General features: G+C 50.7%; 1 protein-coding gene across 1 annotated transcript in view; it reads right to left on the bottom strand.

Annotated features, from left to right (window-relative positions):
* ccr7 (chemokine (C-C motif) receptor 7) overlaps positions 1-21,201 on the bottom strand; it is a 34,349-nt gene extending 13,148 nt beyond the window's left edge. The window contains exon 1 of the mRNA XM_063037213.1: positions 20,872-21,201. Within this exon, the coding sequence (XP_062893283.1) occupies positions 20,872-20,887 (16 nt within the window). The 5' untranslated portion in view covers positions 20,888-21,201. The remainder of the gene's footprint in view (positions 1-20,871) is intronic.
* Positions 21,202-22,189: the final 988 nt, after the last annotated feature.

Raw genomic sequence — 22,189 nt, 5'->3', positions numbered from 1 at the left:
ATGGGTGGCGGAGGGGTAAATGAAGGAAGACCTGCACCTTCCCCCTTACCTGGTCTCACCTGTCACCTGCCAGCTTGTAATCTGCCCCATCCCCTCCCACCCCATTTATAGAACATAGAGCACACAACATAGAACAGTACAGCATAGTACAGGTCCTTCGGGCCACAATGTTGTGCCGACCCTCGAACCCTGCCTCCCATATAAGTCCCCACCTTAAATTCCTCCATATACCTGTCTAGTAGTCTCTTAAACTTCACTAATGTATCTGCCTCCACCACTGACTCAGGCAGTGCATTCCACGCACCAACCACTCTCTGAGTAAAAAACCTTCCTCTAATATCCCCCTTGAACTTCCCACCCCTTACCTTAAAGCCATGTCCTCTTGTATTGAGCAGTGGTGCCCTGGGGAAGAGGTGCTGGCTATCCACTCTATCTATTCCTCTTATTATCTTGTACACCTCTATCATGTCTCCTCTCATCCTCCTCCTCTCCAAAGAGTAAAGCCCCAGCTCCCTTAATCTCTGATCATAATGCATACTCTTTAAACCAGGCAGCATCCTGGTAAATTTCCTCTGTACCTTTTCCAATGCTTCCACATCCTTCCTATAGTGAGGTGACCAGAACTGGACACAGCACTCCAAGTGTGGCCTAACCAGAGTTTTATAGAGCCGCATCATTACATTGTGACTCTTAAACTCTATCCCTCGACTTATGAAAGCTAACACCCCATAAGCTTTCTTAACTACCCTATCCACCTGTGAGGCAACTTTCAGGGATCTGTGGACATGTACCCCCAGATCCCTCTGCTCCTCCACACTACCAAGTATCCTGCCATTTACTTTGTACTCTGCCTTGGAGTTTGTCCTTCCAAAGTGTACCACCTCACACTTCTCCGGGTTGAACTCCATCTGCCACTTCTCAGCCCACTTCTGCATCCTATCAATGTCTCTCTGCAATCTTTGACAATCCTCTACACTATCTACAACACCACCAACCTTTGTGTCGTCTGCAACCTTGCCAACCCACCCTTCTACCCCCACATCCAGGTCGTTAATAAAAATCACGAAAAGTAGAGGTCCCAGAACAGATCCTTGTGGGACACCACTAGTCACTAGACGGGGGTGGAGGGATCAGCGTGGCGTTTACTTTCTTCCTCTGGCCTCCCTCCTAGTCTTGATGAAGGCTGCTCAGCTCGAAATGTCAGCTGTTTATTCTTCCTGAAAGACCAAATATCTCGTGTGTGTTGCTCTGGATTTCCAGCATCTGCAGAATCCTTTGCAAAACTTCAGGAGGCAAAGTTGCTTCTGGTCATCTTTTTTTTTATCATGAATATGCTTAAGGATCGAATTGCTTCTCTGTTCCAATACAGATTTATTAATATATTAACAATTATAACTTCTAAAAAGTCCTATGTCAGTCTGAGAGAGGACTAAAGTAGAATTTTAGCAGCACTGAGGCAGGCTGGAGATATGTCTCTACCAAAGGAGGTGTGAGATGCTCCTTCCCTCCTCTGGCCTGCAGGTCACCCTCAGGCAAGGTGTAGCACCTGCTTAGCCCTATGATCAGGGTCAGGTGAAACCATGGGGAGCAGATGGTGGACGGTCGTACGAGCAGCCGGTGCAGATCACAAGTCCTGGTGATGTGACCACTGACGCCAGGCAGACAATCTCTGAAGAGTATTGATAATGGTTGGGCGGGGGGGTGGGGTCACCCGTCTTGTGGAGTCACTTCTAAAACGATTGTAACTTCTAAAAAATTCCGAACCGTGTCTCAGTATCAGAGACGCACGTTATCAGCTTCAACAGCAGGCAGACGTGGAAAAGTACAAAACCCCACCAAAGACCCCGCAAAAGATTACGGGGGCAGCTGAGGGGATCAGCTGGGTCTCTCTCCCACCCGTCCGAGATATTTACCAGCAGCACCTCGTAGGCATTGTCAATGATCCCTCCCATCCATCCAACAATATCTTTGACTGTCCCCCGCCCCACCCACCATCAGGCAGGAGGTACTGTAGCATTAGGACAAGAACTGTTAACATGGGAGACAGCTTCTCCCCCCAGGCCATAAGGTGCTGAGCTCCCTGACATCACCCCGGTTTCGTCACGTATGAAACACCAGTAGCATTACACTGTTTACTTTTTAAACTTGTGTCGTAAATGCACATTATTATCTGTTAATTTATTTATAGCGATATTACTTTATGTGTTGTGTGTGTGTGTGAGTTATATGTACTGTGTTGTGCACCTTGGTCCGGAGGAACGTTGTTTCGTTTGACGGTAGACTTTACGTGTTGTGTGTGTCTGAGTTATATGTCGTGTGTTGTGCACATTGGTCCCAGGAACATTGTTTTGTTTGACAGTATACTTTATGTGTTGTGTGTGTGAGTTATATGTACTGTGTTGTGCACCTTGGTCCGGAGGAACGTTGTTTCGTTTGACGGTATATATGCGTACGGTTGAATAACCGCAGGCTTGAACTTGAGTTATTCACACAATTAAAGTAGGCTTATTTTTGCTTAACGTCATATAATACAAAGAACATCAAAAACACTGGATTATACTGACATCATCCGTTAGCTGAATTTATGCAAAAAAAGCACGTGACCTCCCTTGCTCGCCAGGAATTGAATTGGAATCGGAGTTGGTACTGCTCTCTTGTACCGAGCTGTGGTGTGAAAAGTGAGGTGTGAGCACACACACACACACACACACACACACACACACACACACACACACACACACACACACTCACACACACACACACACACAGACACACACACACACCCACACACACACACACGCACACACACACACACACACGCACACACACACACAAACACACACACACACACACACACAGACACACACACACACACACACACACACACACACACGCACACGCACACGCACACACAAACACACACACACACACACACACACACACACACACACACACACACACACACACACACACACACACACACACACACACACACACACACACACACACACACACACACACACACACACACACACACAAGGACTCAAATACTTGCACTCACGACACTTTGTGCGTTACTGTGATATTCTGGTGCTGCCGCAACTTATTTTCTGCTACTTAATCTATTTAATACTGTTTTTCTGTTACTGTCTTGTTTTTATCTACCGCTGTATTTAATTGCCCGGGAGGAAGCCAAACAGAGTTTCATTGTACCTATGTAGAATGACAATAAAGAGGATTCAATTCAATTCAACTTGTCTCTACACCGTTCACACAGATAAATTCATAACGGTAGTGTGTTGAGGTAGAAGAATGAGCAGAGTGCAGAACGAAATGTTGCAGTCAGAGACAATGTGCAGTGCAGGCTGGTTGTAAGATACAGGAGCAGAACTGTGCCATCTGGGTCTCCCAAGCCATTTCATCATTTCCCCTCTCTGCCTCAACCTCCTGCCTTCTTCCCGTATCCCTAATCAGGAATCTATCAACTTCTGCTTTAAATGTGCATAAAGACTTGGCCTCCACAGACTCCTCTGGCAAAGATTTCCACCAATTCACCACCCTCCGGCGAAAGAAATTCCTCCTCATCTCCTTTCGAAAAGGACGTCCATCTATTCTGAGGCTGTGTCCTCTGGTCCTAGACTCCCCCACTATAGGAAACATCCTCTCCACATTCACTCTATCTGTGTCCTCTGGTCCTAGACTCCCCCACTATAGGAAACATCCTCTCCACATCCACTCTATCTGTGCCCTCTGGTCCTAGACTTTCCACCATTGGAAACATCCTCTCCACATCCACTATATCTGTGCCCTCTGGTCCTAGACTCCCCCACTATAGGAAACATCCTCTCCACATTCACTCTATCTGTGCCCTCTGGTCCTAGACTCCCCCACTATAGGAAACATGCTCTCCACATTCACTCTATCTGTGTCCTCTGGTCCTAGACTCCCCCACTACAGGAAACATCCTCTCCACATCCACTCTATCTGTGCCCTCTGGTCCTAGACTCCCCCACTACAGGAAACATCCTCTCCACATCCACTCTACCTGTGCCCTCTGGTCCCAGACTTCCCCACTACGGGAAACACCCCTTCCACATCCACTCTATCTGTGCCCTCTGGTCCTAGTCTCCCCTACTATAAGAAACATCCTCTCCACATCCACTCTATATGTCGTCCTCTGGTCCTAGACTCCCCCACTATAGGAAACATCCCTTCCACATCCACTCTATCTGTGCCCTCTGATCCTAGACTCCCCCACTATAGGAAACATCCTCTCCACATACACTCTATCAGTGCCCTCTGGTCCTAGACTCCCCCACCATAGGAAACATCCTCTCCGCATCCACTCTATCTTGGCCTTTCACCATTCGATGGGTTTCAATGAGGTTACCCCTCATTCTTTAGAACGCCAGTGAATACAGGCCCAGCGCCATCAAACGCTCTTCATGCGACAAGCCGTCACTGCTGGAATCATTTTTTCCCGAACTTCCTTTGATGTTTCTCTAGTGTCGGCAGATCTACTCACGGGGCCTCACCAGTGCTTTAAGGCACAAGATGGCAATGAGATATTCTCACGGCCTGCGGGGTGGAGGGGGAGGGGGCGGGAGCTGTTTCCCATCCTAACACAGTTCTTGTCGTAATGTTACAGTACCTCCTGTCTGGTGGTGAGGGGGGTGGGGATCAAAGTGGTTGCTGGACGAACAGGAGAGATTATTGACAATGCTAAGGGCCCTGTGTACGCTCTGCTCTGGATAAGTTATCTTAGCACAGTACAGGCCCTTCGGCCCACCATGTTGTGCCAACCTTTTAATCTACTCTAAGATCAACTAACCCTTCCCTCCCCACCCCCACATATATCCCCCCCACCCATTTTCCTATTGTCCAGGTGCCTATCTAACAGTCTCCTAACTGACCCAAATGTATCTGCCTCCACCACCACCCATAGTCATAGCCATACTTTATTGATTCCGGGGGAAATTGGTTTTTGTTACAGTTGCACCATAAATAATTAAGTCGTAATAAAACCATAAATAGTTAAATAGTAATATCTAAATTATGCCAGGAAATTATGAAATAAGTCCAGGACCAGCCTATTGGCTCAGGGTGTCTGACCCTCCAAGGGAGGAGTTGTAAAGTTTGATGGCCACAGGCAGGAATGACTTCCTATGACGCTCTGTGTTGCATCTCGGTGGAATGAGTCTCTGGCTGAATGTACTCCTGTGCCCACCCAGTACATTATGTAGTGGATGGGAGACATTGTCCAAGATGGCATGCAACTTAGACAGCATCCTCTTTTCAGACACCACCGTGAGAGAGCCCAGTTCCATCCCCACAACATCACTGGCCTTACGAATGAGTTTGTTGATTCTGTTGGTGTCTGCTACCCTCAGCCTGCTGCCCCAGCACACAACAGCAAACTTGATAGCACTGGCCACCACAGACTGGTAGAACATCCTCAGCATCGTCCGGTAGATGTTAAAGGACCTCAGTCTCCTCAGGAAATAGAGATGGCTCTGACCCTTCTTGTAGACAGCCTCAGTGTTCTTTGACCAGTCCAGTTTATTGCCAATTCGTATCCCCAGGTATTTGTAATCCTCCACCATGTCCACACTGACCCCCTGGATGGAAACAGGGGTCACCGGTACCTTAGCTCTCCTCAGGTCTACCACCAGCTCCTTAGTCTTTTTCACATTAAGCTGCAGACACCCCTGGCCGGGTGTTCCAGGCACCCATCACACTCTCTGTGTAAAAAGTCCACCTCTGATAACCTGCCCCCCCAATACTTCCCTCCAATCACCTTTAAGTTATGCCCCTTCATATAAACCATTTCCACCCTGGAGGGGGTGGAGTCTCTGGCTGCCCACTCCATCTGTGCCTCACCACCTTGTACACCTCTCTAAAGTCACCTCTCTCATCCTCCTGTGCTCCAAAGAGAAAAGCCCTGGCTCGTTCTGCCTCTCCCTCATCAGACCTCGCCTTGTTACAGCGGGGGCAGAAGCTGTCCTCGAGTCTGCTGGGATGTATCTTCTGGCCGATGGGAGGGTGCGGGGGGGTGGAGAGGAGAGAGAGCCCGGGGTGGGTGGGGCCCTGCGCAGTACAGTCCAGAATTCCAAAGGCTGACCCCTATGGAGTCAGAGCAAATGGCTCCATTCGGAGGATCCCAGCATCGGAACGGAGCTGGGGAGTTTCTGGGAGAGCTCAGTTCCCGGACACTGAGCTGGCACAATGGTTACATCTACAACAGTAAGGCACACACAGGAAATCTGCTGCGACACATCACCCAGGACGTTCTTGACTTCTCATTGCTACCATCAGGGAGGAGGTACAGGAGCCTGAAGACACACACTCAACGATTCAGGAACAGCTTCTTCCCCTCTGCCATCAGGGAGGAGGTACAGGAGCCTGAAGACACACACTCAACGATTCAGGAACAGCTTCTTCCCCTCCGCCATCAGGGAGGAGGTACAGGAGCCTGAAGACACACACTCAACGATTCAGGAACAGCTTCTTCCCGTCCGCCATCAGGGAGGAGGTATTGGAGCCTGAAGACACACACTCAACGATTCAGGAACAGCTTCTTCCCCTCTGCCATCAGGGAGGAGGTACAGGAGCCTGAAGACACACACTCAACGATTCAGGAACAGCTTCTTCCCCTCTGCCATCAGAGAGGAGGTACAGGAGCCTGAAGACACACACTCAACGATTCAGGAACAGCTTCTTCCCCTCTGCCATCAGGGAGGAGGTACAGGAGCCTGAAGACACACACTCAGTGATTCAGGAACAGCTTCTTCCCCTCGGCCATCAGGGAGGAGGTACAGGAGCCTGAAGACACACACTCAGTGATTCAGGAACAGCTTCTTCCCCTCTGCCATCAGGGAGGAGGTACAGGAGCCTGAAGACACACACTCAACGATTCAGGAACAGCTTCTTCCCCTCTGCCATCAGGGAGGAGGTACAGGAGCCTGAAGACACACACTCAACGATTCAGGAACAGCTTCTTCCCCTCTGCCATCAGGGAGGAGGTACAGGAGCCTGGAGACACACACTCAGTGATTCAGGAACAGCTTCTTCCCCTCGGCCATCAGGGAGGAGGTACAGGAGCCTGAAGACACACACTCAGTGATTCAGGAACAGCTTCTTCCCCTCTGCCATCAGGGAGGAGGTACAGGAGCCTGAAGGCACACACTCAACGATTCAGGAACAGCTCCTTCCCCTCTGCCATCAGGGAGGAGGTACAAGAGCCTGAAGACACACACTCAATGATTCAGGAACAGCTTCTTCCCCTCTGCCATCAGGGAGGAGGTACAGGAGCCTGAAGACACACACTCAACGATTCAGGAACAGCTTCTTCCCCTCTGCCATCAGGGAGGAGGTACAGGAGCCTGAAGGCACACACTCAACGATTCAGGAACAGCTCCTTCCCCTCTGCCATCTGATTTCTGAATGGACATTGAACCCATGAACACTACCCAATTACTTTTCCCCCTTTTTTTGCACTAGTTATTAATTTAATTTATATATATATATATACTTCTGTTATAAAACAACAAATTTCATGACATATGCCAGTGATTTTAAACCTGATTCTGAATTTGAAAACAACGAGATATAGACAAGGTATTATGAGGGGTACAGATCGGGTAAATGCAGGCAGAACTTTTTTCCCACTGAGGTTGGGTGGGACTGCAACCAGAGGTTAAGGGTGAAAGGTTGAGTCTTTGTCAACAGTGTTGGGCCCCATATCCTCAGAAAGGGATGTGTCGTCATGGGAGGGAAATCCAGAGGAGGTTCACGAGAATGATTCCGGGCATGAAGGGGTTAACATATGAGGGGCGTTTGGCAGCTTGGGGCCTGTACTCACTGGAATTTACGAAGAATGCGGCGGGGGGTGGGCGCGTTTCCTCATTGAAACCGGCCGAATGTTGAAAGGACTAGACAGGGTGGATGTGGAGAGGATGTTTCCTCTCGTGGGATTATCCAGAACCAGAGGGCACAGCCTCAGAATTGAGGTGGCGACTCTTTGAAACAGAGGTAAGGAGGTTTGTTTTTCGCCAGAGTGTGGCAAATCTGTGAAATGCTCTGCCACACAGACTGCGGTGGAGGGCGAGTCCGTGGGAATATTTAAGGCGGAAGTTGGAAGATTCCTGATCGGTCAGTGCATCAAAGGATACGGGGAGAAGGCAGGGCGGAGCAGACTCGATGGGCTGAATGGCCTATTGCTGGGCGATCCTGAGGGAGAACATCTTCACTGGGAGGGTGGCGAGAGGTAGGAACGAGCTACCAGCGCAAATGGCGGGCGCAGGAACCGATTTCAACGTTGACGGGTGCACGGATGGGAGGGGTACGGACCCGGCGCCGGTCGGTGGGAGAAGGGAGGTTAAGTGGCTCAGCACAGACTAGACGGGCCGAAGGGTGCGTTTCTGTGCTTCTCCCTGACCCCCAAGTTGCCGGAGGAGCTTGATGGGACGGGCGGCATCTGTCGGGGGGCAGATGGTCGAGTAGGTGGGTCTTGTTTCTGAAAGGTGAACGCCTCTCCACAGATGCTGCCTGACCTGCTGAGTTCTTCCTGCATTTTCAGCATCTACCCTTCAGACGTGCTTCATTCCCGCTTTGGGACGCAAAGCGGCAAGTTAGTTTGGTTAGTGTGTGTGTGTGTGTGTGTGTGTGTGTGTGTGTGGGGGGGTGGTTGGGAGGCGGGTGAGGGTGGTTAGTGAGAGCTTTCCACAGAAGCTCTCCCTGTCACAGGACTGCACAGCACAGTACAGGCCCTTCGGCCCGCGATGTTGAACCAACCCCTTTAACCCCGGGGTCCAATCCTGACGGGCACGGCCATCAACCCGACCTTCCCTTGAATACGGGCAGAACCTGCCGAGAACGTTCGGCAAGTCGCTCGGCATCCGGGAAGGGAGACGCAGGGCTTAATGTTTCAGATTCACGACTTTTATCACAGACCATTGAACATTTTGTGCTGACCTTTGACCTACTCCAAGATCAATCTAACCCCGCCCTCTATTTCTCTATCACCCACGTGCCAATCTAAGAGTCTCTTATATGTCCCTGATGTATCTTCCTCTAGCACCACCCCTGGCAGGGCATTCCACACACTCACCACTCCCTGTGTAAGAAAGTTACCTCTGACGTTACCCCCTAAACTTTCCTCCAGTCACCTTAAAATTATTTATTTACTTAGTGAGAAACAGCATGGAATGGTCCCTTCCTGTCCTTCCAGCCACGCCACGCAGTAGCCCTCCGATTTAACCACAAGCCTAATCATGGGACAATTTACAGTGACCAATTAACCGACCAACCGGTACGTCTTTGGACGGTGGGAGGAAATCAGAGCCCCCGGAGGAAACCCACACGGTCACGGGGAGAATGTACACACTCCTTGCAGGGAGCGAAAGGATTTGTGTAATTCCCGCCACCCACCTCCCCCACGGCATCAGTAGTTTCCACACTAGGAAATAGTCTCTGGTCTGTCCACTTTAATCTTATTTTATGGACCTCTTATCAGATCACCTTTCATTCTCCCTCGCTCTAGCTTGCTCAGCCTTCCTGCTTTCTAATCTAGGCAGCATCCTGGTGAATCTCCTCTGCACCCTCTCTAATCCAAGCAGATTCTTGTGAATCTCCTCTGCACCCTCTCTAATCCAGACAGCGTCCTGGTAAATCTCCTCTGCACCCTCTCTAATCCAGGCAGCAATCTGGTGAATCTCCTCTGCACCCTCTCGACTCCACGCAGCATCCTGGTGAATCTCCTCTGCACCCTCTCTAATCCAGGCAGCATCCTGGTGAATCTCCTCTGCACCCTCTCTAATCCAGGCAGAATCCTGTTCAACTTCCTCTGCGCCCTCTCTAATCCAGGCAGCATCCTGGTGAATCTCCTCTGCACCCTCTCTAATCCAGGCAGAATCCTGTTCAACTTCCTCTGCGCCCTCTCTAATCCAGGCAGCATCCTGGTGAATCTCCTCTGCACCCTCTCTAATCCAGGCAGCATCCTGGTGAATCTCCTCTGCACCCTCTCTAATCCAGGCAGCATCCTGGTGAATCTTCTCTGCACCTTCTCTAATCCAGGCAGCATCCTGGTGAATCTCCTCTGCACCCTCGCTAATCCATGCAGCATCCTGGTGAATCTCCTCTGCACCCTCTCTTATCCAGGCAGCATCCTGGTGAATCTCCTCTGCACCCTCTCTAATCCAGGCAGCATCCTGGTGAATCTCCTCTGCACCCTCTCTAATCCAGGCAGCACCCTGGTGAATCTCCTGTGCACCCACTCTAATCCAGGCAGCATCCTGGTGAATCTCCTCTGGACCCTCTCTAATCCAGGCAGCATCCTGGTGAATCTCCTCTGCACCCTCTCTAATCCAGGCAGCACCCTGGTGAATCTCCTGTGCACCCTCTCTAATCCAGGCAGCATCCTGGTGAATCTCCTCTGCACCCTCGCTAATCCAGGCAGCATCCTGGTGAATCTCCTCTGCACCCTCTCTAATCCAGGCAGCATCCTGGTGTGTTTCCTCCGCACCCCCTCTAACGTTCCCGCATCCTTCCCATAGTGAGGCGACCAGAACTGAACACAAAGACCCCCGAACCCCACAATAACTCTTAAACTCAGTCCCCAGGCTAATGAAGGTCAATACACCACAGGCGTTCTTAACAACCCTTTCAATTTGCACAGCAACTCTGAGGGATTTCCGGACGTGGACCCCAAGACCCCTCTGTTTCTCCTCACTGCTAAGAATCTTGTCATTAACCCAGCAGCCTGGGTAAGCAAACCCCCGCAGGTGGCGAGATAGCTGAGAGTTGGAGAGGGGACCGGCGTGCAGAAAACTAAAGGGTTTAATTACCGCGATTCCGTGCAAACATGTCATGATATTTTCGGTCTCTCATACTGAGAGTGTTTTAAAACGATCATTCTCTTGTTATTAAGAATTGTTAACTGTTTTTTTTACCAGAACTGCCGACACTTTGATGGGCAGAACTCTGAGTCCCCTGGGAGGGGAAATCCCTCCGGCAGACTGAAGAGTAACTGATCTGATCAAGGGTTAGAGAGAAGCCTTAAACCAAACTGCACAGTGGAAGGGGTCGACTTCAGAGACTGCTCGACGGTCACGGGATGCGGCGCGGCGACTGGAGAAGGTCGGGAGAGGGAGAAGGGAGATCTGTGGGGGTAGAGAGAGCAAAGGGAGAGAGTGAGAGAGGGACAGAGTGTGAGAGGACATAGAGAGAGAGAGAGAGAGTTCAGCTGAAGGAGAATTCGACGGGGAGAACAACACTGTGGGGATCTACTTTAAAAACAACCGATTGGAAGAACAGGGCCTGAGACAGAAACAAGCAGTGTTTAACCTTTCGCTCCGGACAATGTCCGGCCTGCGGCAAACACAGTGATGGCCATTTAAGGAACAGTCGTACTGTAATGCAGCAAAGGCAGCATCCCATCCATGCACAGCAAGATCTCACCAGTAGCAGTTAAATAGGACACAGGAGCAGAAGTAGGCCACTCAGCCCATCCAGTCTGCCCCACCATGCCACCATGGCTGATTTACTATCCCTCTCAACCCCATTGTCCTGTCTTCTCCCCCTGACCTTTGACGCGCTGAATAACCAAGAACCTATCAACTACCGCTTTAAATATCCCCAATGATTTCGTCTCCGCAGCAGCCGTCTATGGCAATGAATTCCACAGATTCACCACGCTCTGGCTAAAGAAATTCCTCCTCATCTCTGTTCTAAAGGAAAGTCCCTCTATTCTGAGGCTGTGCCCTCTGGTCCTAGACTCCCCCCACTATAGGAAACATCCTCTCCACATCCACTCTATCTGTGCCCTCTGGTCCTAGACTCCCCCCACTATAGGAAACATCCTCTCCACATCCACTCTATCTGTGCCCTCTGGTCCTAGATTCCCCCCCTATAGGAAACATCCTCTCCACATCCACTCTATCTGTGTCCTCTGGTCCTGGACTCCCCCCACTACAGGAAACATCCTCTGCACGTCCACTCTATCTGTGCCCTCTGGTCCTAGACTCCCCCACTATAGGGAACATCCTCTCCACATCCAGTCTATCTGTGCCCTCTGGTCCTAGACTCCCCCACTATAGGGAACATCCTCTCCACCTCCTTTCAAAATTTGGTAAGTTTCATTGAGATTCCACCGCCCCTCCCCACCAGCCCTCCATTCTTCTGAACTCCAGTGAGTACAGGCCCAGAGACATCAAATATTTGTCATGCATTAACCCTTTCATTGCTGGGATTATTCTCATGAACCTCCTCTGGACTCTCTGGAATGTCAGCACATCCTTTCTAAGACAAGGCACCCAGACCTGTACTTCCACTTTTCCATAGCCCTGGGGTGATTTGTGGGAGATCTGGGTTGCCTGCTTGACAACCTGCCCAAGAGGCAGCCCTGTGTCAGAGGCATGCTGTGTGCTTTCCCTGGGTTCTGCACTCAAAACTGGGTCTAGCACGCCACAACTTGAACAGAGCCACTGAGAAAGAGCAGGGAATGACTATGAACTGAAAACGCTACAGAGAAAGGAAAAACTAAAATGAAACCATCTGATTGAAACAGAGAACCCAGAAAGATACAAAATGAGGGAGACATGAGAGAACGGGAGGGGGGAATTTCAGAGTGAGATTGAGGGGGGAGGGAGATACGGAGGGATAGGGAGGGAGGGGGAGCGGAGAAAGATAGTGAGAGAGAGAAAGAAAGAGCGGGAGAAAAATTGGAGAGAAAGAGGGAGAGAGAGAAAGTACAAGAGAGAGGGGGAGAGAGAAAGAGAGGGAGAGAGGGAAAGAGAGGGAGAGAGAGAGAAACAGGGGGAAAGAGAAAGAAAAGAAGAGAGAGAACGAGGGAAAGGGAAATAGAGAAAAAGTGAGAAAGGAAGGGATGGAGAGAAAGGGACAGGAGTAAGAGAGGTAAGGAAAGAATGAGCGCTCGGCTTTCCTCCCACAGTGTAAAGTCGTTCGGGTCCGGGCCAGTGACTTGTGGACAGGCTGTGTTGGCGCCAGAAGCATGGCGACACTTGGGGGCTGCCCCCAGCGCGTCCACACTGAACCAACTTGATGCAAACGGCACATTTCACTGTATGTTTTGATGTACGAAGTTCATATTTATCCTCACAAAATAGATGGGGGGGGATAAGATTCGTCCTTGGGGTTCCAATGTGACATATTCAATACCTCTTGTTATTCGTTCTTTCCCTCTTGTCCACTTTCCCCTCTGCCAGATCGTCCTTGTCCGATTCCCACTCTATCCTCAGCTGCCCCACCCCCTCTATATTTATCTCATCACTTATTGGCTCTCGGCCATCTCCCTTCCTTCCTGTCCCCAAAACTTCTTCTCCCTTCTGGGGATCACCACAGATGGCTTTTATGCTCAGGACCAGCAGATTCAGTACCGCCCTGTCCTGAGCCGGGATATTCAACCTGTACGGGAGCCGTTGATATCCACGTTGACGCAAGTCCCAAGTGTAGACACAAGGCTAGAATCGGAGATATCTTAGGACAAACGTCTCTGAACTTTTGAACGCCTGGTGGGCAATCCGTTTGACTTTGCTGCTTTGGGGAGCTGAAGTTTGGGTATTGGCTGCGGAATCAGATTGTTTTCAAATTAGTGTTAGATTCAGACCTTGGTTTGGGATTTGGGGCAGAAATGGATTTGGGAAGCATTTTGGAATTGGATTTGGAAACTGTGTTGGAGTTGGATTTGAGGATTGGTTTGGGGAACTGGTTTTGGATTCAATTTGGGAATTGGGATGAAGTTGGATTTGAGGATTGATTTGGGACTGATTTTGAGAATTGGTTTTGGATTCGAGTTGGGAACGGGGTTGGAGTTGGATTTGAGGATTGGTTTCGGGAATTGGGTTTGGATTTGATTTGGGACTGGGTTGGAGATGGATTTGTGGATTGGTTTTGGGAACTGGGTTTAGATTCATTTTGGGAATTGGGATGGAGTTGGATTTGAGGATTGGTTTGGGACTGGTTTTGGGAATTGGGTTTGGATACTATTTGGGAACTGGGTTGGAGTTGGATTTGAGGATTGGTTTTGGGAATTGGGTTTGCATTCAATTTGGGAACTGGGTTGGAGTTTGATTTGAGGACTGGTTTTGGGAATTGGGATGGAGTTGGATTTGAGGATTGTTTCGGGACTGGTTTTGGGAATTGGGTTTGGAGATCAGGTTTGGGGATTGGGTATGGATTGGATTTGGGGATTGGGTTTGGATTGTTTTGGGGGACTAGGTTGGGATTGCATTGGAATTGGGTCGAGATTGAGTTAGAAACCTTAGCTCAAACGGTAATTGCTTTTAGTTGGGAGGACTCAGGTTGGTATTGGAGTTGATTTGCAAGCTGAGGTTAGGTCTGGGGCTGTGTCTGAAGTTGGGTTCAGGGCCGGGACTTGGATCGTGTTTTTTAGGTTTTTATCTGGGGGCTGAGACTGGAGTTAGCCACTAGCAGATTAAGAAAATGTCACAGTGTTGACATCAGGAAGAACAAATGCTCTCACTTTTCTCCGGCTGCTTGTCGCTTGCCTGAAGGAGCCAGGTAACGAGGGCAGATGCAACCACAAGCTAATGATATGTTGTATTCACTCACTTCCTGCAACCACAACTCGTACTCTTGGTGACATCTCCACCGGACGTACATTGTGGGGTTTGTGGGAACATGCTTCAAGTGAGAGCCTCAGAAACTGAGAGACTAACAGCCAGACCCTGATTCTCTTCCACCAAACCCAAATCCAACTCTGCCCCAAAAATCGAGGGTCAAATTTATTCAACAAATACAATCCTGTGCAAAACTCTTGGCCACACACACACACATATATATCTATAGCCAGGGTGCTCAAGACTTTTACAACATACAGTAGTAATTTTATTTATTACACTGTACTGCTGGCACAAAAAAAACACATTTTATGACATACGTGAGTGATGATAAACCTGATTCTGATCTGGGTCTCTATTGTGGACTGAGAGTGGGAAGGGGGCAGGGAGAGTGGAATCATGGTTGGGAAAAGGGGACGGGAGAGGGGAGGGAGCAGGAAGCACTGGAGAGACATTCTGTAATGATCAATAAACCAATTGTTTGGAATCAGGTGACCTTGCCTGGTGTCCCAGGGCTCTGGGTGTGTCTGCCCCTGCACCACCACCCACAAACCCGCGCTCCCCTCCTCTACCACCTGTCCCACACAATCTTCCCGCGGCCCTCCACCCTCGCCACTCCCAACGTCCGTTGCTCCCGCCAGGTTTACAAACTCGCTCTCCGCTCCACGTTGACAAATACACCACCGCGCAGAAACCGAGCTATATGTACGTGCCTAAGAATTTTGCACAGAACGTGTATTAGGAATTTGCTGTTACGCGTTCACCAGGGCGCGACAGGCATAGAAATCAATATCACTGAACAATTCCAAAGAAGCGAGAATTATACTAACAAATAAAGTTATAGGTTAAGGTATGGATGCGGAATAAAATGTGCAAATAAATTTTCACTGAGGTTGGGTGAGACTACAACTCGAGGTCATGGGTCAAGGGTGAAAGGTGAAAAGTTTAAATGGGACACGTGGAACTCCTTCACTCGGAGGCCTTGGCCCCGAGTGACGTTGTTTCGTTTGGCTGCAAACATGTGTACGGTTGAGTGACAACAATATTTAGATTATGAAGACACGCAATCCTCTTTTATTGTCATGTAGTAACGCATGCATTAAGAAATGATACAATCTTGATCTTGAAATTGGGTTCATCTAGGACTCATTTTCAGATCTGGATCTCAGCAGTCTTAGGGGAAGCTCTGGTACTTGGGGAAAAACCTATATGGTGTAAATACTTAACCGTAGTAACCTCGGGAATTCATTAACTGCACGAATATAGCTTCCAGAATAATGAGCGAGTTTCCCCATTTCTGGGAAATCGCTGAAAAGTCCATCAAAGTCAGAGGACTTTTCAGAGATTACTGTCCAATGACAACCTCTCCCAATCCCGACCGGGAGTGGGCCCCTTCGCTCGGAGGTGTTTCCTATAGTGGGGGAGTCTAGGACCAGAGGACACAGATAGAGTGGATGAGGAGACGATGTTTCCTGTAGTGGGGGAGTCTAGGACCAGAGGGCACAGATAGAGTGGATGTGAAGAGGATGTTTCCTATAGTGGGGGAGTCTAGGACCAGAAGGCACAGATAGAGTGGATGAGGAGACGATGTTTCCTGTAGTGGGGGAGTCTAGGACCAGAGGGCACAGATAGAGTGGATGTGGAGGGGATGTTTCCTGTAGTGGGGGAGTCTAGGACCAGAGGGCACAGATAGAGTGGATGAGGAGAGGATGTTTCCTGTAGTGGGGGAGTCTAGGACCAGAGGGCACAGATAGAGTGGATGTGGAGGGGATGTTTCCTGTAGTGGGGGAGTCTACGACCAGAGGACACAGATAGAGTGGATGTGGAGAGGATGTTTCCTATAGTGGGGGAGTCTAGGACCAGAGGGCACAGATAGACTGGATGTGGAGAGGATGTTTCCTATAGTGGGGGGGAGTCTAGGTCCGGAGGACACAGATAGAGTGGATGTGGAGAGGTTGTTTCCTATGGTGGGGGAGTCTAGGACTAGAGGACACAGATAGAGTGGATGTGGAGAGGATGTCTTCTGTAGTGGGGGCGTCTAGGACCAGAGGACACAGCCTCAGAATTGAGGGGCGTCCATTTGGAACCGAATTTCTTTAGCCAGAAGGTGGAATTCATTACCACAGATGGCTGTTGAAGCCACGTCTTTGGGTATATTCAGAGTGGAGGTTGATAGGTTCTTGCTTAGTTGGGGAGTAGGTGGTGAAGGAGAAGTCAGGAGAATGGGATTGAGAGGGACAATAAATCAGCCATGATGGAATGGAGGCAGACTCGATGGGCCAAATGGCCTAATTCTGCCCCGCCTGTCGCAGCCGGTGGACCGGGCTGTGGCCGCTGCCCCATGCAAACAGCGACCTGATTGCCGCAGGTGAGAGCTGAGTGATCGGCGGGGGGACCGAAGGTGAGTGAGCTGCTACCCCCACCCCCTCAGAATGGACACGACAAGCCCCTTCACCAGAGCTGCTGCCTCCTCCCCCAGGCACCACATAAATACCCAGTCTATGTTTCCTGCAGCGGGATCAGTCAGCCCTGGCTCTGTCGCCTATCAAAACACCTTTGCAGACCTCTCGTTGTAGCCCTGCCCCCGCACGTTGGTTAGACACAGCACTGTTCCACACACAACTGGAATTTGCTACTCAACCGTCCATGTAGTGAGGCACCCACCTCTCCGCGCAGCTGACAAATCCAAAGGGACGGCAGAGACCGGTGCAGGCTCCTGTACCTCCTTCCTGATGGTTGAGGGGTGATAACTGTTCCTGAACCTGGTGGTGTAGGTCATTAGGCTCCTGTACCTCCTTCCTGATGGTTGAGGAGTAATAACTGTTCCTGAACCTGGTGGTGTGGGACCTGAGGCTCCTGTACCTCCTTCCTGATGGTTGAGGGAGTAATAACTGTTCCTGAATCTGGTGGTGTGGGTCCTGAGGTTCCTGTACCTCCTTCCTGATGGTTGAGGGGGTAATAACTGTTCCTGAACCTGGTGGAGTGGGTCCTGAGGCTCCTGTACCTCCTTCCTGATGGTTGAGGGGGTAATAACTGTTCCTGAACCTGGTGGTGTGGGTCCTGAGGCTCCAGTACCTCCTTCCTGATGGTTGAGGGGGTAATAACTGTTCCTGAACCTGGTGGTGTGGGTCCTGAGGCTCTTGCACCTCCTTCCTGATGGTTGAGGGGTAATAACTGTTCCTGAACCTGGCGGTGTGGTTCCTGAGGCTCCTGTACCTCCTTCCTGATGGTTGAGGGGGTAATAACTGTTCCTGAACCTGGCGGTGTGGTTCCTGAGGCTCCTGTGCCTCCTGCTGGTTGGTTGCAGTGACGAGAGAGCGTGTCCTGGGTGGTACGGGTCCATGATGATTTATCGAATGTGTTCAGTGGTATCGGGGAGGTAATGGGGACAAGCTCCCACTACCTACTAAATGCTCCCAGTGACGTGCATCTCAAACAGTCTCTGACAACCAAGTCCAGCTCCAGGCCTTCGTGTGTGGTTTAGCTACTAAGCCCGGTGGAACCGTTTCTACTGACAGGAGAAGGGACAAAGGCGGATCACTCTCATGTTAAAACCAGTTGGTCCGGCAGATGGGGCCCATCAGCCGTGGTGGGCGAAGTTGAAAGTTCAAAGTGCATTTATTATCAGAGTACATATACGTCACCATATACAACCCTGAGATTTATTTTCCTGTGGGCGTACTCGTCAAATCTATAGAATAGTAACTGTAAACAGGATCAATGAATGGTCAAACAGAGTGCAGAAGACAACAGACTGCGCAAGTGCAACTATAAATAAATAGCAATAAATAATGAGAACATAAGATATAGAGTCCTTAAAGTGAGATCATTGGTTGTAGAAACATCTCAATGAATGGACAAGTCAGTGATGTCATCCCCATTGGTTCAAGACCCGATTTTGCGGGGGGTAATAACTGTTCCTGAACCTGGTGGTGTGTGTCCTGAGGCTCCTGTACCTCCTTTCTGATGGTTGAGGGGTAATAACTGTCCCTGAACCTGGTGGTGTGGGTCCTGAGGCTCCTGTACCTCCTTTCTGATGTTTGAGGGGTAATAACTGTCCCTGAACCTGGTGGTGTGCGTCCTGAGGCTCCTGTACCTCCTTCCTGATGGTTGGGGGTAATAACTGTCCCTGAGCCTGGTGGTGTGGGTCCTGAGGCTCCTGTACCTCCTTCCTGATGGTTGAGGGGTAATAACTGCTCCTGAACCTGGTGGTGTGGGTCCTGAGGCTCCTGTACCTCCCTCCTGATGGTTGAGGGGTAATAACTACTCCTGTACCTGGTGATGTGGGTCCTGAGGCTCCTGTACCTTCGTCCTGATGGTTGAGGGGTAATAACTGTTCCTGAACCTGGTGGTGTGGGTCCTGAGGCTCCTGTACCTCCTTCCTGATGGTTGAGGGGTAATAACTGTTCCTGAACCTGGTGGTGTGGGTCCTGAGGCTCCTGTACCTCCTTCCTGATGGTTGAGGGGTAATAACTGTTCCTGAACCTGGTGATGTGAGTCCTGAGGCTCCTGTGCCTCCTTCCTGATGGTTGAGGGGTAATAACTGTTCCTGAACCTGGTGGTGTGGGTCCTGAGGCTCCTGTACCTTCTTCCCAATGGTAGCAGCGAGAAAACAGCACGTCCTGGGTGGCGGGGATCGCCTAATGACGGACGATGCTTTCGTGCGACAGAGTTTCGTGTAGACGTGTTCAATGGATGAGAGGGCTTCACCCATGGTGGTCTGGGCCGAATCCACCGCTTTTTGTAGCTCACCTGGGAGAAGGGCAACGCTGCATCTCCAACCTCCCGCTGCCTTGCGGCTACTCCCACTCGTGAGGAAGTCTTCGGGAGAGAAAATCCGGAGTCCTAAGGCAGTCCCTGCGTTGAGCTCCAAGCTGACCGGCAACTCCTGGTATCGGGTCTCCGCCGTTCCTTTGGGTCCATCAGCTGCGTGGAGAGGAGGGGAGCCCGCTACACGGGGCAACAGCTCGCTCTCCGTATCGTGCTGCCCAGGCCTGCGCATCAAACGTAGACAACCGGAACGCAGCCCCCAAGGTTAGCCCCTGTCAACGGAGGGGTTTGCCACCTGCAGCGAACACGAGTCACGGTGCGTCTGACCGGCCTCACCTTCCGCATCACGGAAACCGCAGGAAGTAAATCACCTCGGACTGGGCGATCAGAACCTACTGCCGGGTCCGCGGCTACAACTCGGAGCCAAACCCAAACGCCACCCCCCACCCCCGCACCCGCACCCAGCGAGAATACGAGGGCTTGAGGAAGACGGACCCTTGCAGTGAGTTTGAGATTCACGCCCGCAGCTGATTCCCGAACGCCAGGATGAAATGCAATCTGCAGTCAAAGCAAAGAGCTGGAAGACGGTGAGCAGACCTCACTCGGCCCTACACTTCCAAGCTCAAAGTTCGGTGTCACCCGACTGCACGTGTGTACTAATCAAGCGAAACAACTTTCCCCCGGACCACGGCGCACCCACACAGCGTATATCTCACCCGGCACAGGAAACAAACTATCGCCACAAATAAATCAGTAGAATATCATTCAAACATGCATGCACAGGTAAACAGTAAACAGCTCGCTGTCCCAGTGACCAGACCCCGGTGGTGACAGGGTATTCATTAGTCTCCCAGCCCGAGGGAAGGAGCTGTTACCCAGTCTGACAGTCCTAGTCCTGATGCTCCTGTACCTCCTTCCTGACGGTGGTGGGTCACAGAGATTGTGGGGCGTGGGCGGTAGGGACCCTCAACAATACTTTAGACCCTTCGTCTGCAACGTTCCCGGTAAATGTCACAAATACTTGTGGTTGGGGAAGATGTTGGCCCGATGATCCTGGTTAACATTTACTGACACCGGTCACAGAATTAACTTTTGCAATTATTGTACCCAAGGAACTTTTCTTTTAAAAAAAAATTAAAATCATCAATCAACTTGCATGCAAGTTTGCTCCCCCCGGACCAATGCCTCCCCACACCTGTGAGAAAAGTGATTGTGTGCAGTTACATAATTGGTGGGGAAGTGAAATTCGGCAAAAAAACACTGAACGTTGATCTGGTGCAGTGGCGCTGCGAACGGTCCTGAAGGACGTTATCTGACCCCGGGGCTTCACTTTTGAATGGGTAAACACGCCAGAGATTTCTGCAGAGGAGCGGCGGACAGAAACACCGCAGGAGTTCAGCAAGGGGTCCGTGGAAATGAGTGAAACAGCCAACCTTTTCAGCCGGGACCCTTCAGCAGGAACAGGAGATCGGTGCTGCGTGGAGGGCGTTTAGAATTCACTTACCTCTGGAAGCTGTCATCTTCGCCTCGAAAGAGAGCGCAGAACGTCGGAAGAAAGTTTATTTTCTCTCTCTCTCTCTCTGTCTCTCTCAAAGTTTTTCTCGGATGAAGCCGGGCTCCGTTCTGGGTTGCGAACTCGCTTAATCCCGTGGTGTTCCGCAAGGGGCTGACAGGTCGCTCTTTCAGTCACTGCTTTAACTCTGAACGTGCAGCCGGCCACGCCAGGAACCTCCTCCCCCTGTGCGCGTCCCTCGAGCGTCTGAGCTGCCGCCACAGCCCCGGGGAGTATGTAAACTGATTTAACACGTGGCTCCCTGGCGAGCTGCCCCGTCGATCGAACGAGGCCAAGTTTGTCATGGAAGCAGCCCCCTTTCTCCGGGACTTCCCGATCAACTGATTTAATTCGCAGTACTGCCCCCAGAGCTGGAGCTGGGCCACTGTGACAGTTTCTTAGAGCAATGACACAGCAGGAGGGACACCGGGGGACTGTCCGAGGCACTCTGGTCCGGTGACACGCGATTTCAGGGAAATACCACGGGACTGGGGGAATTACTGGCATTTAGCGGAGACAACAAGGTGTTTTCCATCCCGAGTCTCTACCTTTGACGGCGGGGGAGCAGAAAATGAGACTCCCGATTCGGGAGGTGGTGGGGTTGGGAGCGGGGAGAGGTGCGCCTCAATCCCACCTGCAGATCACAGATTTTCTCCCTGAAGCTGAGGCTATACAAGGCGTGGGTCAGACCCGCAACTGGAGTACAGCGAGCACTTACTACGAAAAGACCAGCTGGCCCCGAGGGGGTCCGGAGGAGGATTACGAGAATGATTCCGGGACTGAAACGGTTAATGTACTCGCTGGAGTTTAGGGTGGGGTGTGAGGGAGCCTCACTGAAACCTATGCAATATTGAAAAGGTTAGACGTGGAGAGGATGTTTCCGATAGTGGGGGAATCTAAGACCAGAGGACACAGATAGAGTGGATGTGGAGAGGATGTTTCCAATAGTGGGGGGAGTCTAGGACCAGAGGGCACAGATAGAGTGGATGTGGAGAGGATGTTTCCAATATTGGGGGGAGTCTATGACCAGAGGACACAGATAGAGTGGATGTGGAGAGGATGTTTCCTATAGTGGGGGAGTCTAGGACCAGAGGGCACAGATAGAGTGGATGTGGAGAGGATGTTTCTTATAGTGGGGGAGTCTAGGACCAGAGGACACAGATAGAGTGGATGTGGAGAGGATGTTTCCTATAGTGGGGGAGTCTAGGACCAGAGGGCACAGATAGAGTGGATGTGGAGAGGATATTTCCTATAGTGGGGGGAGTCTAGG

Source organism: Mobula hypostoma, chromosome X1, assembly GCF_963921235.1.
Source record: "Mobula hypostoma chromosome X1, sMobHyp1.1, whole genome shotgun sequence".
Classification (NCBI taxonomy): domain Eukaryota; kingdom Metazoa; phylum Chordata; class Chondrichthyes; order Myliobatiformes; family Myliobatidae; genus Mobula; species Mobula hypostoma.
Note: the sequence above shows the minus strand (reverse complement) of the source record. Positions and strands in the feature narration are given on the sequence as shown.